Here is a 12,675-nt window from a genome sequence, read left to right as displayed (position 1 = left end):
ATGTCCATATGCCTTCAGTTCACTGCTTGTTTCTGGGGAAACTTCTGGGGAACTTCTTGTTGCTCATTTTGTTGCTCAAGCTCACCATAGTCTCAAGGGTTTAAGCTCATTTTCCTGCCAGAAGAGAAGACTCAAGCCTGGCTGTGCTGAAGGTGTGGGGCCCTGCTGCTAAACCCTCCCCAATTTGTCATCTCTCACAGGCTTTATGTGCACTCAGCTGTATCCAACTGGAAGAAGTGTCTGCACTCGATCAAGCTGAAGGACTCTGTGCTAAGCCTGGTGTAAGTATGCATTCCACGGGACCTGGAGGAGAAGGTTCAGGGCCTAAGTGATACTTTAGAGGGGGTTAGCAGCTCTTTGTCATAGAATCATAGAATTGCAGAATGGCTTGAGTTGGAAGGGACCTTAAAGCTCTTCTCATTCCACCCCCTGCCATGGGCAGGGCCACCTTCCACTAGCCCAGGCTGCTCCAAGCCCTGTCCAACCTGGTCTAGAACACTCTCAGGGGTGGGGCAGCCTCAACTTTTCTTTGCTGTCTTAAGTGCATTGGTTTGTGAGAGAAGTTTCCCAAGGTTTTTGTTATGGGAAACCCTCATACTGAACCATCTTCCTGCTCAACTGCAGCCCTGACCCAATTCAGCGAGTACATGATTAGCAGTATTGGGAGAAAATAGAGGAGAAAGGCAAAATTTCACTGAGGGGTAAATTAAGAGGAATTTGTTGAAATTGATGGGGTTTGTATTGTGAAGAAGTTAACCTCAACAGGAAATTTAGGGATGATCTCCTACTGCAATGAAGCTAAGAGGTGTGATACCTTGCAGGGATGTTTAGGGTTGGACTCAATGATCTTTGAGGTCTTTTCCAACCCGGTTGATTCTATGATTCTGTAACCTGCAAGTGCTAAACTGACTGGGAATTGTAGAGACAACATAAAAATGGCACGTGTGGATGGCAGGAAGAGTTTGTTAGTCACTCACTTCTACAGGCTTTGTAAGGATTTACTATTCTGTGATTTCAGGCACGTGAAAGGAAGAGTCCTGGTTGCTCTGGCAGATGGAACACTAGCCATATTCCACCGGGCAGAAGGTAAGAATCAATTTAATAGAGAAAACAAAATTTGGCTGAAAGTGTAGCAGTGGATTAAATCCTCTTCTAGGACAAGAAGTGCCAGAGTCTTTTTCAGCTGACTTCTTTCTTTCCCTGCTGGTTTTGTTGTGCTTGTCAGAGAAGCCTGTTCACTTCATTGCAATAAAGGATGTTTAAATTAGCCTGATTGGGAGTGCTTTCAGACACCAAACTACACCTTATCCTGACATGTTTCATCAGTGTAAGACTGTGCCTGAAGGAGCAATACACAGTCATAGGGAGGCCACAGACATAAGCAAACTGAGCATTTGAGGATCAGCTAAGCCTGTATGCCCAGATATATATGGAAAGGTAGAGGGCTCTGTTGTGTGCTGACATGTCATGGAGGAGATGTGTCATCTTTCCACACTTGTGTTTCACCTCAGATGGTCAGTGGGATCTCAGTAATTACCACCTGATGGATCTTGGCCACACTCACCACTCCATCCGCTGCATGGCCGTGGTCTATGACAGAGTCTGGTGTGGCTACAAGAACAAAATCCATGTTATCCAGCCAAAGACCATGCAGATTGAGGTAAGAGAGCACACATCTCGGTGTCTATGCATGCACACACTTGGATTTGTTCTTCCAGCTGTTTTCTGCTGCAGTGTGTCAAATGCAGAACCTTTGGGCTGTCATTGCTGACTGTAGGACCCAAACTGTCAGACCCAATCTGCCAGGGGTATTTATTCCTTCCTCCCTTTGCAGAGCATAATTCTATTGATAAGCTGAACTGAGCACTTTCTCTGCCTTTACTAGTGAGCCCATGAGGCCACATACTGTCCAAACATACTTTTGGGCTTTACAGTGACCCTTTATGTACTGTCTGAGGCTTCTCCATCTGTGGCACAGAGAAACAGTACTGTTAGCAAGCCAGTGATCCCATTTGCCTAAGGAAAAAATGATGGTTAGAGCCTTTTGGTTGAAATTCAGTACAGTGGTGTTGGTATCAAGTTGTCTGAGAGTACTTGAAATTTTGAAATTCAGTACAGTGGTGTTGGTATGAACTTGTCTGAGAGTACTTGAAATGATTCTAATCCAGGAGAGAAAAAGTGCTGGATCTGAACTTCACATCAGTGGGCCAAGGCAGTTTGATCTTTGGAATTTATCCTGGAGCTGTGTGTTTCCCTTTTCTACCAAAACTTGAAAGCCTTTGATTTCTAAATGTTGTAAAGACCATCAGCTCTGCAAAGCTTCTGTGCAGCTCCTCAAATGAGGGATTTTTTTGTGTACTGTAGTGAACTGCTGGGATCAGCTGGCATTAACATAGATTCCCTAAGAGCTTTGGAACCCAAACAAGTGATCTCAGTTGAGGAAAGTGCAGTATATGTGTAGATAATGGCAAACCTTGTGTGAACTCACGTTGGTTGACCTCTTCCAGAAGTCCTTTGATGCCCACCCTCGGCGGGAGAGCCAGGTGCGACAGCTGGCATGGATTGGAGATGGAGTGTGGGTTTCCATCCGCCTGGACTCCACTCTGAGGCTCTACCATGCCCACAGCCACCAACACCTGCAGGATGTTGACATTGAACCTTATGTCAGCAAGATGCTAGGTGAGGCAGTGGGGCCTGTCAGGAAATACCTGTTGCTTACTGAGATCAGAGCAGAATTCCTCACCCAACGTCATCACTGACACCTCAACTCTGGTTCATGCTCTCTAGGCACTGGAAAGTTGGGCTTCTCCTTTGTGAGGATCACAGCTCTGCTCATTGCTGGCAATCGCCTCTGGGTGGGCACCGGGAACGGCGTCGTCATCTCCATTCCCCTGACTGAGAGTAAGTGACACTAAGTGAAGATACTTCTGTATTCCTTGCTAAAAAAAGGAGGTTTTTGGATTTTATTTGTGCAGTGTGGCAGGTGGCTTGGGCAGGCTGATGCTGCCCCAACATCTGACACCCCCTTGATCACAGGGAGAAGAACTCTGAGTATGAGTAGCCCTGGACTTGGTGTAACTCTTTTTTTTATTGAGGAATTGTTTGGATGAATGGTTGTAACCTGTTTAAAACAAAGCAGGTATTTGTTACTGTTCTTTTCAGTTCAGTTGAAGCTACTTCCTCCTTGGGGTGACCAGTGACATCTCTACCATCCCTACAGTCTTATTTTCAGAGCATGACCTTGACAGAGCAGAGTAATATGAACTGATTCTGTAGCTACTGCAAAGTAGAAGAAGCAAAGCTTTGGGAATTGTAATAAGTCTCCAAAAGGAGGCTATGGGATGAGAAGTCACCAGGAGGATCTCCCTGGAAATTTCATTTTGGCATAGACATCTGAATGTCTCCATAGCAGTATTTTTCCAGAAACTGACCTTAGAAAAGCTTCATTTACTCAAATTAGGCCTCAGCTTTATTGGTCAAGTAGAAATCAGTATCCTATGCCAAATCCAGTCTAGTGAGGAGACCCAGCAGTAGCAGTGAATAGATGCATCTCTGGAGCTGGAAGTTCAGTTGAAGCTCTTAGTAATCCTGTTCTGTATCTGCCCATCAGCATCTTGTTTTGAAGGTCTGTTCCAGATTACCACGGGGGTGGAGGATTTGAGGTTGATTGCAATTGCTTTCAACAGAAAGCAGCCAAATTTATATTTTCTCACCAGTGTTTACAGGAAAGCTGAGAAGCAAATAACTCTTACATAAGAGGAACAAACCTCTTGTAATCTTCCTGAAAGTCAGGGCTGGGATGGTCTCCTCTGGGGCCAGTGGAGCTGTATGTGCCCAGGGCTGACACCAGGAGGGCAGTGACACAGTCCTCTTTGTGCAGCACAGTCCTAGTCTTCTTTCTGAGTCCTTGTTCTGAAGCCCATTCTGTCCTGGGCTGCTGTCCTCATTCCAAGTTAAGCTTGTTCACTGCTGTAAACCAATTGCTTTATCTTTGGTTGTTCCTGTAAAAATGTGGTAAGCAAGAAGGTCTCACTAGAAATGTAGGATCCCTGTGACGTGGTCCCTCTCCCATCTCAGGTATCTCATTTGTCGCTGCAAGATAGAGCAAAGTGAGCAAGAACAGTTTAGTTTTGGTATGAATTCGTCAGAGCTCCGGTGGCAGTTTCTCTAGGTTTTACACATTTCTGTTGCTCCCTGAATTACCTCCCAGTAATCACCTTTTTCTTCTCTCCCATCCTGCCTGTCTCTTCCCGTGTCCCTCCGTGTTCCCACTCCCTTCCTGTGCCTAGCTGTAGTCCTCCACCGAGGCCAACTCCTTGGGCTCCGGGGTAAGTCCATTGCCTCCTCCCCTCAGCTCTCACTCCTTTTGCACCCATTCCCCTTCCCAGTCACTCTCCCACCCTTCCATCTTGCCATCCAGCTCTCCCCATGCATTTTTTCTCATCACTCTCATTTTAAGTCACATTGGAGAAAAGCATCCAGAGAGAGTCATGTAACTATCCTCCTTTCCCGTGGCTGCAAGCATTTTCTTCCATCTCATTTGCCATCCCTCAGGGTTTTTTTGTGTTAAGAGTACTTTATTCTTCATCAATGATTCGTTTGTTGTGGTAGGTCAGGTTTGAGATGGGGACTGGAGAGGTTCATTCAGTCAGAGGAAGTCCAGGAAGCAGGAGTGGAGTGTTCTTCCAAGGCCTTCCTTGGTCATCCTTGGTTTTCCAAGGATGTTTCTCTCATCAGTTGCAGGCCAATAGCAGGAGGTGCTCTGGCATCTGCCAACTGCAAATCATCAACCAAGACATTTAACCTGGGAGGGCTTGATAAACATGAAGTGTTTGGATTTGTGCCAGCTAGGGCAGGGTCTGTGTTCAAATTTATGCCTTTCCAGGGCTGGAAATTAGAGGGGTATTTCTCACTCTAAGACATTTCTGTGGCAGCTGGAAGCATTATCACCATGTGTCTCCTCCTTTGAAAGCATCTGGTATTAGTTGTAGATAGCAACAGATACAGCCAGATACTGTACACACATTGATTCTCATTCTTTGTCAGAGTATTTGTACTTGTCTCGCCATCCTGGCTTGAGCCTGACAGGGAAAGGTCTCCTTTGTCTGAGTCACTTGATAACTGAAATCTAGGCCAAGTGAAAATACAGAACTACAGATAATTAAGCAGAGAGTGAAAGCTGCCTGATTTTAGTACTGTTCCTGTTGCACTGATGTGGGTGTAGGCAGAAGGAAAGCATCTCCCATCCTGAGCTCTGAGCACTGGTCTCTGGTGCTTGGTGAGTGGAAACATTCCCATTCTTGGAGCCTGGACGTGAAGGATGCAGGTCCCTGAGCCCACCTGGAAATCTTTGGAAGCTGTGGATGGTGAACATCTTTCAGGTGTTCATTGCTGGAGTAGCTGATGTTCTGGTGTCATGGTTAAATCAAGAACTGAGGAAGGATCTCACTCCACTTCTTTGAGGGCTTTGACTGGGCTGAGAGGCTTCACTAGACCCAGAGCCTGCTGTCAGCAGCCTGTGTGCTCATGGCTGGGCATGAGCAAAGGACTTGACTTGGAAACTGAGAAACTTCACCATTCCAGAGAATAGCAGTAATTGTCCTCCAGGTGCCCTGGCTGTCTCTTGGGACACCTTTGGACACCCTGCTAGGTACAAAAGACCAAGGTTGATCCTAGGACAGTGGATGATTTCTGGAGGCTGGACAGGATCACTGCTGGTGAGTCCTTCAGTGTGGGACACCAGTCTAGTTTACCCCAGTCCAAGAGAGTGGGACTGTGTAGTCTGGTGTGGTCTCCTCCATCACATGATTCATACAAGACCTTTAAAGAGACCTGTACCTTTAAAGGTTTTCCTTCATGGCTCATGAGTTTTCTCTTTGATTGAGTCCCTTCTGTAAACAGGACTCAAAGCTCTCACTGATGATGTTCCTCCTCCCTGTCCCCAGCCAACAAGACCTCACCAACCTCTGGAGAGGGCAGCCGTTCTGGTGGGGGAGTCATCCATGTGTATGGTGATGACAACAGTGATAAATCTGCCAGCAGCTTCATTCCCTACTGCTCCATGGCTCAGGCACAGCTCTGTTTCCATGGCCACCGGGATGCTGTCAAGTTCTTCGTCTCTGTGCCTGGTAAGGATGAGCACAGCCCTTCCTCAGCAGGGGCTTGTCCCACCATCCCTTCTGCAGCCAGACCTGGAGCTGGTCTGCAGCAGACAGGGTCCAGGCCGTGGCTGGTCCCTGCTGTGGCTCACACATCTGTGTGAAGCTGCAGTGACTGCCAGATTCGGCCAGCAGAAGTAACTGGTCTGCCCGGTGTGTTTGTGTGTGTGTGAGCTGCATGGGGCTGAGCAGAGTCACTGACTCCACCTGTGTCCTGTGCCAGGCAATGTCCTCGCGACCCTGAACGGGAGCGTGTTGGACAGTCCTTCGGAGAACCCCAGCACAGCAACCACTGAGACCGAGGGGCAGAAGCTGAAGAACGTCCTGGTGCTGAGTGGAGGAGAAGGGTACATCGATTTCCGGATCGGTGAGTGCCTCTGGTGGGATCCATCCAGAAGGGATGAGGTGCAGGGCTTTGGTCGTGGAGTGAGGCATCACTGCTTGGGAAACTAAAGCAGAAAAGCCCTACACTCCTGCTGTGAGGGCAGATAAGAAGGATTTTCCTTCCACAGCACAAGGCTACCAAGCTCTGCCCTGTGCCTGCATGACTCCACAGATGCATGAATGGCCCTGGAAAGAAAAAACCCATCTGTGTTGCTGGTTCCAAACATTGCTGCCCCATTGTGATCACCTGTGCTGCTGAGGGTGCTCTGTGTGTAAACACTGGCTTCCCTGAAAGAAAAGAAGTGTCTCCCTGGTGCTGCAGCTATTGCTGGTTCCAAACATTGCTGCCCCATTGTGATCACCTGTGCTGCTGAGGGTGCTCTGTGTGTAAACATTGGCTTCCCTGAAAGGAAAGAAGTGTCTCCCTGCTGCTGCAGCTGGTTTGTCCCATCCATGCAGTCCAGCTTCAGAAAAGCAAATTGATGTAAATGTTCTCCAAGCACAGAGGATGATCTCAGCTCATGGTGCCTGTTGTCAGATTGCCAGGACTGTAACAGCCTCCTTGGAGTATTCCAGAGCAGTGCACTGAGGGATTTTATTTCTTGCCATTTTTACTCTCTGTTTTCTCTCCTCAGGGGATGGAGAAGATGATGAGACAGAGGAGAATGCAGGAGATGCCACCCAGGTGAAGCCAGTACTTTCCAAGGCTGAACGTAGCCACATTATTGTGTGGCAGGTATCATACATCCCTGAGTGAGAATTCCTCCTTTCCCACTATGTAAGTGTCCCTCTCCTGCCTGAATGCCAAGATGTACATACAGAATGCCTGCATTATACCTCCTGCTGGAAACCGACCCCAGACAACTGCAACAACTCCTGCCTCGGACTGTGACCCCCTCGAACCTCTGAACTCGCAGCTTTCATCTCAGGCCCGTGCACTTTCGGCGTGGTTGGATTCTTGTTTCTGCTCTGGAGCTGGCATCTACAAGGAGAGACGTGGCAGGGCATCATGAAGTGAGCTTGGAGCCAGGACTGTGGGAAGCCTTTGACCAGTGGCAGGAGCTGGCAGCCAGAGAGGGGTGGATCAGGTTCTTGGGCAGGTCGCCTCACTCCCACCTGCATGAGAAAGAAGTGTGTCCCCAGGTGTCCCCCAACAAAGCAGTGATGGTGAATCACTTCTGCAGCACCACAGCAGAAATCCCTTCTAGTTTACCAGTGGACTCTACACCTTATCTACCCTTAGGCACAGAAAAACATCCCATGGGCTGAGAGCAGCCAGGTCCAAGGAACCCTCAGGAGAAAGGAGCATCATGGTTTGGGCAGCACTTGTGCTGCTGGGCCAGAGAAGGCAGCAGCACCATTACTGTGTCACATCCTTGCAGGGGGAAAGTTCCCTCCTCTGCTGCTGCAGTTGCCTTAGCAGTCACGTGCTGAGTGCTTGTGTGTGTCCTGAGAGGATTGTTTGATGGGCTCAGATGGAAGATAGGTGTTTGATTGTGGAGGCCACATGGCTGTGGTAGCAAAGGGAACATACTGGAATGTTGGTTTTTTAAGAGCAGAAAAGGCAACAGTTTTAACTCTCCCTTCCAAACTCACAAGTTCGTTCTGAAAGGTTCAGGATAAAGTTATCTCTGCATTGTGTTTGGTGGCTTTTAAAACACAGGTGAGGGCAGATTGTGTTGATCTGCTGCACGTTCTGCATTAACACATTGAGATTGTTTTGACTCAAGGCTGTGTTCCCTTCCCAGGAGCTGCTGGAAGGAGATCTCTCTTTTCCTGTGGCTGTCTGTTAGAAAAGACTGGTGAGGTGCAGTCAAGGAATAGAAAGGCTCTGTCTTACCTGAGGTCACACGGATTTCCCAGCCTATTTTACCATTGCAAGCACTGACTGTAAGTAGTTTGAAAAGCTGGAAATTTCTCCTGAAAAAAATGGACAGCCCCCAAGAAAAATGGTGATAGCCCTTCCCGTGTAAGCAGTGCTGTGTGATTGCAGATGTGTGTCCTGCTTACCAAAGAAGCAGCAAAAAAGGGGGGTTTGAACTCAAGGTGCAGAATGTGGCAGCTCCAGGTGTAAATACAACGGTGTGTTCTCCCTTTCTGACAGGGGAAACAGTGCTGTCCCACAAGGACAAGCTCTGTGTCCCTTGAACACTCCCTTCTGGATGTGCAGGGCTAGGGTGAGTCGCAGTTAGTGATGAATTTGGAAGCTCCTGGTGGTCATCTAGTTTATTCCCTGAGTTGAGCAGCACCCTGGGGTTCACAGGGACATCCTTGTGACAGTATGGGGACAGCTGGGCAAGCCTCCATCTCCTGGAACGCTCCCAGCTGTGTCCTGTGCTTGCTGCCATGGACCAAGGTGTGTGTTCTAAAGCTCCTGGTGTGCTGCTGGGATGTGATATTCCCAAGGGATGCTCCAACATGTGGCATCTCTTCTGACACAGCAGCACTGAAACAATTTTCAGATCCACAGTTCAGGAAGGGCTGGGGCATAGATTTCCCCTGCAAGGAGGCAAGAGACATCTCTGGAGAATAGAGTCCTTAGCCAGGCACAGTGTTGGCCACGCTGCCTGTGAGCAGTGCTGGTGACACACACCCACACCATTCCTCCCCAAGGCAGGAATCCAGCTGGAGGGTCTATTCCAGGGGTTGGAACACTGGACTCTGTGGCTGGCACTGGGCTAAGGGATGCCTGGAGACACCAACTGCACATGGGGGGACCTTTCACCAGGGACATTTCACTGCTGACCATGGCAGGCTTCTCATTCACTTTCCCCAAATACTTTCTGCTAGGAAGAGCTCTTTGGATCCCAACACAGAGCACACTGAAGTTAACAATATAACATTTAGAGCACAAATTCCACAGTCATGTAACAGTTCATCAGTCAGAGCCAGGGAAACTTCAGAATTTGGGCTAGTTGAAGGGGAAAAAAAAAGCCCTGGTAGGGTCCAGTTCCTTAGCTCTGTTGACTCTTCCATAGGAAAGTCAGAATTGCAACATTTGTACCTCTGACTGTTTGTTCTCTGTCTGGTTTGAGCAGGTGAGGGACAGTACTCAGACTCCTGCCACCCACTGGACCCTGGCAACACAAGAGACCAGTATGAGGCCTCTCCCACCAGGGTCCTCTGCAGCTCAGTGCATGTTTTCCTCCGAGAGAAGCATATGGCCCAGAGGGGCAGCTGCAGGGAGGAGACCCAACCTCTCCTGGCAGCTCCTGCCACCTTGGGTGGCTGCAGAGCAGCAAGGTGAGAACTGACTGGCTTCAGCACACTTCCCTGTCATATCTCCACTGTGATGTATGTAAAGTACCTTGTATGTTACAAAAGGATTTTAAAAAGTGTCTTAAGGCCTGTAAACTTCGCTGTTTGGTCTGAAGATGGCATTCTGTAAAGAGCCTGCTGTATGAATACGTTCCCATGCTTTGTCCCCTATGCTATCAACAACAAACCATATCTGTTCTGTATGTAATAAATGTGTTAACATGGGCTGGGGCAGCACGTTGTGTTCCTGGGAAGGCACTGGGATTGCTGCTGTCTTTAACAGCAGGACACTAAAAGCTCAAGTGTTCACCGTTTTTAAGCATTTAGTGGGAAGAAATAGTATGTGGTTGACTCACAGGGTTGGAGCAGAAGGGGCTGGTCCAGCAAGCCACAGCCTTTGCATCACCAGAGCTAAAATCATTTCTCCCATCTCCTGACAGCCATCTCTGGGACCGAGCTGGATAGCTCTGGATAAGCTTAGTATCCAAGTTGTGTTCCTCACATGTTCACTGCATCATATGGAAGTAACCCAGATGATTCTGCAGTGTTCAGAGAACCCAATGCTCTGCCTGTGTTTGGTAAGCTAATGGCTCTGCATTTGACCCTTGTGATGATGTCCAGACACTGAAAAAAATGCCCAAGTTTTCTTAGAACTGTGCTGCAGAAATAAGAAAACATTTATTTTCATTTGCAGATACATTTGTTCACAGCTCTGTGAAACACTTCGATATTCTCAGTCATTTTTTCTGTGATTCAGATAGGACACAAACGATCTAAAAAATGTTCTTGAAAACTAATTTTCAGGCTATGAAGAAAATGATGCTCCAAAGAACTGCAGTTGGCTGATAGGAGCTCTGTATTCAGACACTATTCAAGAATATTCCTCTGCTAACTGAGACCAGAGTTATGGAAAAAGAGTCTGAATGTATCTGCATCTTCCCTTTCAGATGAGGTGACTGTACAGGGCTGGGGAGAAAGCCAGGAAACCTGGCTCCACTCTGCCACACAGGGCACGGGGGGCTCTGTGAGGAGATGTGCTTCAACAGGCAGGGAGAGCATGCTGGAAGCTCAGGACACAGAACGAGTCTTTATACTGGTGTCCCTGTAGCTCTTCTCTTTCCATGCTTACGAGGAGTGGCCAGAACCTTCTCCACATCAATCATTGGCTCCTCTGTGATTGGTTTTCCCTCCTTCTGCCACTGGGCGAGGATCATGGCTCGGAGCAGGGGAGGGTAAGGCAGGAACCGAACAGTCTCCACCTGCACTGGGGTGAACTTCTTGAAGTTCTCCTCCTCATGCTTGGGCACCATACGCCAGTCATGGTACATGGCTTTTTCAATCTCCCTCTCCTCCTCTTCGGTTTTGCCTGGGAAAAGGTGAGGAACACCAGTGGGTAACACCATCACAACAAATTCCCACTGTGAAACACAACGAGTGTTGACTCTGGGACCTAAAATGCTATGACAAGCATGAGAAAATGGAGTTCTCACAGGGCTGGACAGAATCTTCCCTGCTATATGATGGGATCTCACTTCTGTCAGAAGTGAGAAACAGGCTGGAAGGGCCTGTGGAAGCTTAAAGGACCATAAGCAAGTCATTCCAGTCCTGTGGTGACTCCCTCTCTTCATGTAAAATGTCACTTAGTCTTTCTCAGGTTCAGTTTCCATGGCTAAGGAACAAGAGCAGTTTCTCCCTACACTGATGACAGCTCCCCGGGAAATGGAATACTAAAAATGCCCAACAACTTTAAAACCTTTGAAAGAGAACTAATTCAGTAACTCCAGTAAGGGACAACTGTATACTTAATATAAAGCAGCTCTAAAAGAGAAAATTCACTCACTGAACTCCAAGCATTAATTTTGAATTCCAATAACTTACTTGCAATTCCAGTAATCGCAGTTCAAGTCATTCCAGTTACTTGCCACTGCACCATCTTAGTGACAATTTTACCTGGACAATTATACCTGCACTCTGCTCTGCCATTTCATTTCTACCTCTTAGGATAGAATCATAGAATTAACCGGGTTGGAAAAGACCTCAAAGATCAAGTCCAATCCTACCGTGGTTACTAGCCCATGGCACTAAGTGCCACATCCAGTCTCAGCTTGAAAACTTCCAGGGATGGTGAATCCACCACCTCCCTGGGCAGCACATTCCAATGCCTGAGCACTCTCTCTGTAAAAAAGTCTCTTCCTAACATCCAACCTAGCCCTCCCCTGGCAGAGCTTGAGTCTGTGCCCTCTTGTCCTGCTGCTGGTTGCCTGGGAGAAGAGACCAACCCCCACCTGACTCCAACCTCCTGTCAGGGAGTTGCAGAGGGTGATAAGGTCTCCCCTGAGCCTCCTCTTCTCCAGGCTGAACACCCCCAGCTCCCTCAGCCTCTCCTCATGGCACTTGTGCTCCAGTCCCTTCACCAGCCTCGTTGCTCTTCTCTGGACCTGCTCCAGCCCCTCAATGTCCCTCCTGAGCTGAGGGACCCAGAGCTGAGCACAGTGAAGTGTGGATGAGCTCCACAGCTGCCTGATGTGCTCATTCTGTGCCTTACCTTCAAAGGCTCAGAACATCCAACACCCTCTTAATGCTGCTGTTCCCCAAGGTTCCATTCCTGGGCCTAGATCCTATCTTCTTTTGAAACTAAACCACGGGGAACTTTTCTCACGAGCAGATGGGAGAAACACACACATTTCCTAGGCAGGCAGAGTTTCCCTGCCTGGGAAACACGCGCGGTGCTCTCCACGCGTGCGGGACAAAGCGAAGCTTTACCTCTGAAGGTCAGGTATCCCCAGGCCCTGCCGTGGTCCATGTTCTGCAAAGAGAAGAGGCAGCGGTTGAGGGCAGGGCAGGGCAGGGCGCGGGGGGCGCGGGCGGGACGGGG

The 12,675-nt window shown here is 48.4% G+C and overlaps 2 protein-coding genes across 2 annotated transcripts in view; one reads left to right on the top strand and one right to left on the bottom strand.

Annotated features, from left to right (window-relative positions):
• MAPK8IP3 (mitogen-activated protein kinase 8 interacting protein 3) overlaps positions 1 to 7,650 on the top strand; it is a 44,347-nt gene extending 36,697 nt beyond the window's left edge. The window contains exons 23-31 of the mRNA XM_009076487.1: positions 201 to 281; positions 1,019 to 1,086; positions 1,512 to 1,660; positions 2,508 to 2,679; positions 2,788 to 2,901; positions 4,290 to 4,328; positions 5,946 to 6,128; positions 6,382 to 6,525; positions 7,178 to 7,650. Of these exons, the coding sequence (XP_009074735.1) occupies positions 201 to 281; positions 1,019 to 1,086; positions 1,512 to 1,660; positions 2,508 to 2,679; positions 2,788 to 2,901; positions 4,290 to 4,328; positions 5,946 to 6,128; positions 6,382 to 6,525; positions 7,178 to 7,299 (1,072 nt within the window). The 3' untranslated portion in view covers positions 7,300 to 7,650. The remainder of the gene's footprint in view (positions 1 to 200; positions 282 to 1,018; positions 1,087 to 1,511; positions 1,661 to 2,507; positions 2,680 to 2,787; positions 2,902 to 4,289; positions 4,329 to 5,945; positions 6,129 to 6,381; positions 6,526 to 7,177) is intronic.
• Positions 7,651 to 10,888: 3,238 nt separating this feature from the next.
• Positions 10,889 to 12,633, bottom strand: MRPS34 (mitochondrial ribosomal protein S34; the record flags this gene model as incomplete). Its single annotated transcript, XM_009076488.1, has 2 exons — positions 10,889 to 11,166; positions 12,564 to 12,633. Coding segments are annotated over 2 exons (348 nt in total), but the record flags the coding sequence as incomplete, so codon positions are not given.
• Positions 12,634 to 12,675: the final 42 nt, after the last annotated feature.

Source organism: Acanthisitta chloris, unplaced genomic scaffold (assembly GCF_000695815.1).
Source record: "Acanthisitta chloris isolate BGI_N310 unplaced genomic scaffold, ASM69581v1 scaffold1686, whole genome shotgun sequence".
NCBI classification, from domain to species: Eukaryota; Metazoa; Chordata; class Aves; order Passeriformes; family Acanthisittidae; genus Acanthisitta; species Acanthisitta chloris.
The sequence above is the reverse complement of the archived record's forward strand: the minus strand, read 5'-3'. Positions and strand labels throughout refer to the sequence as shown.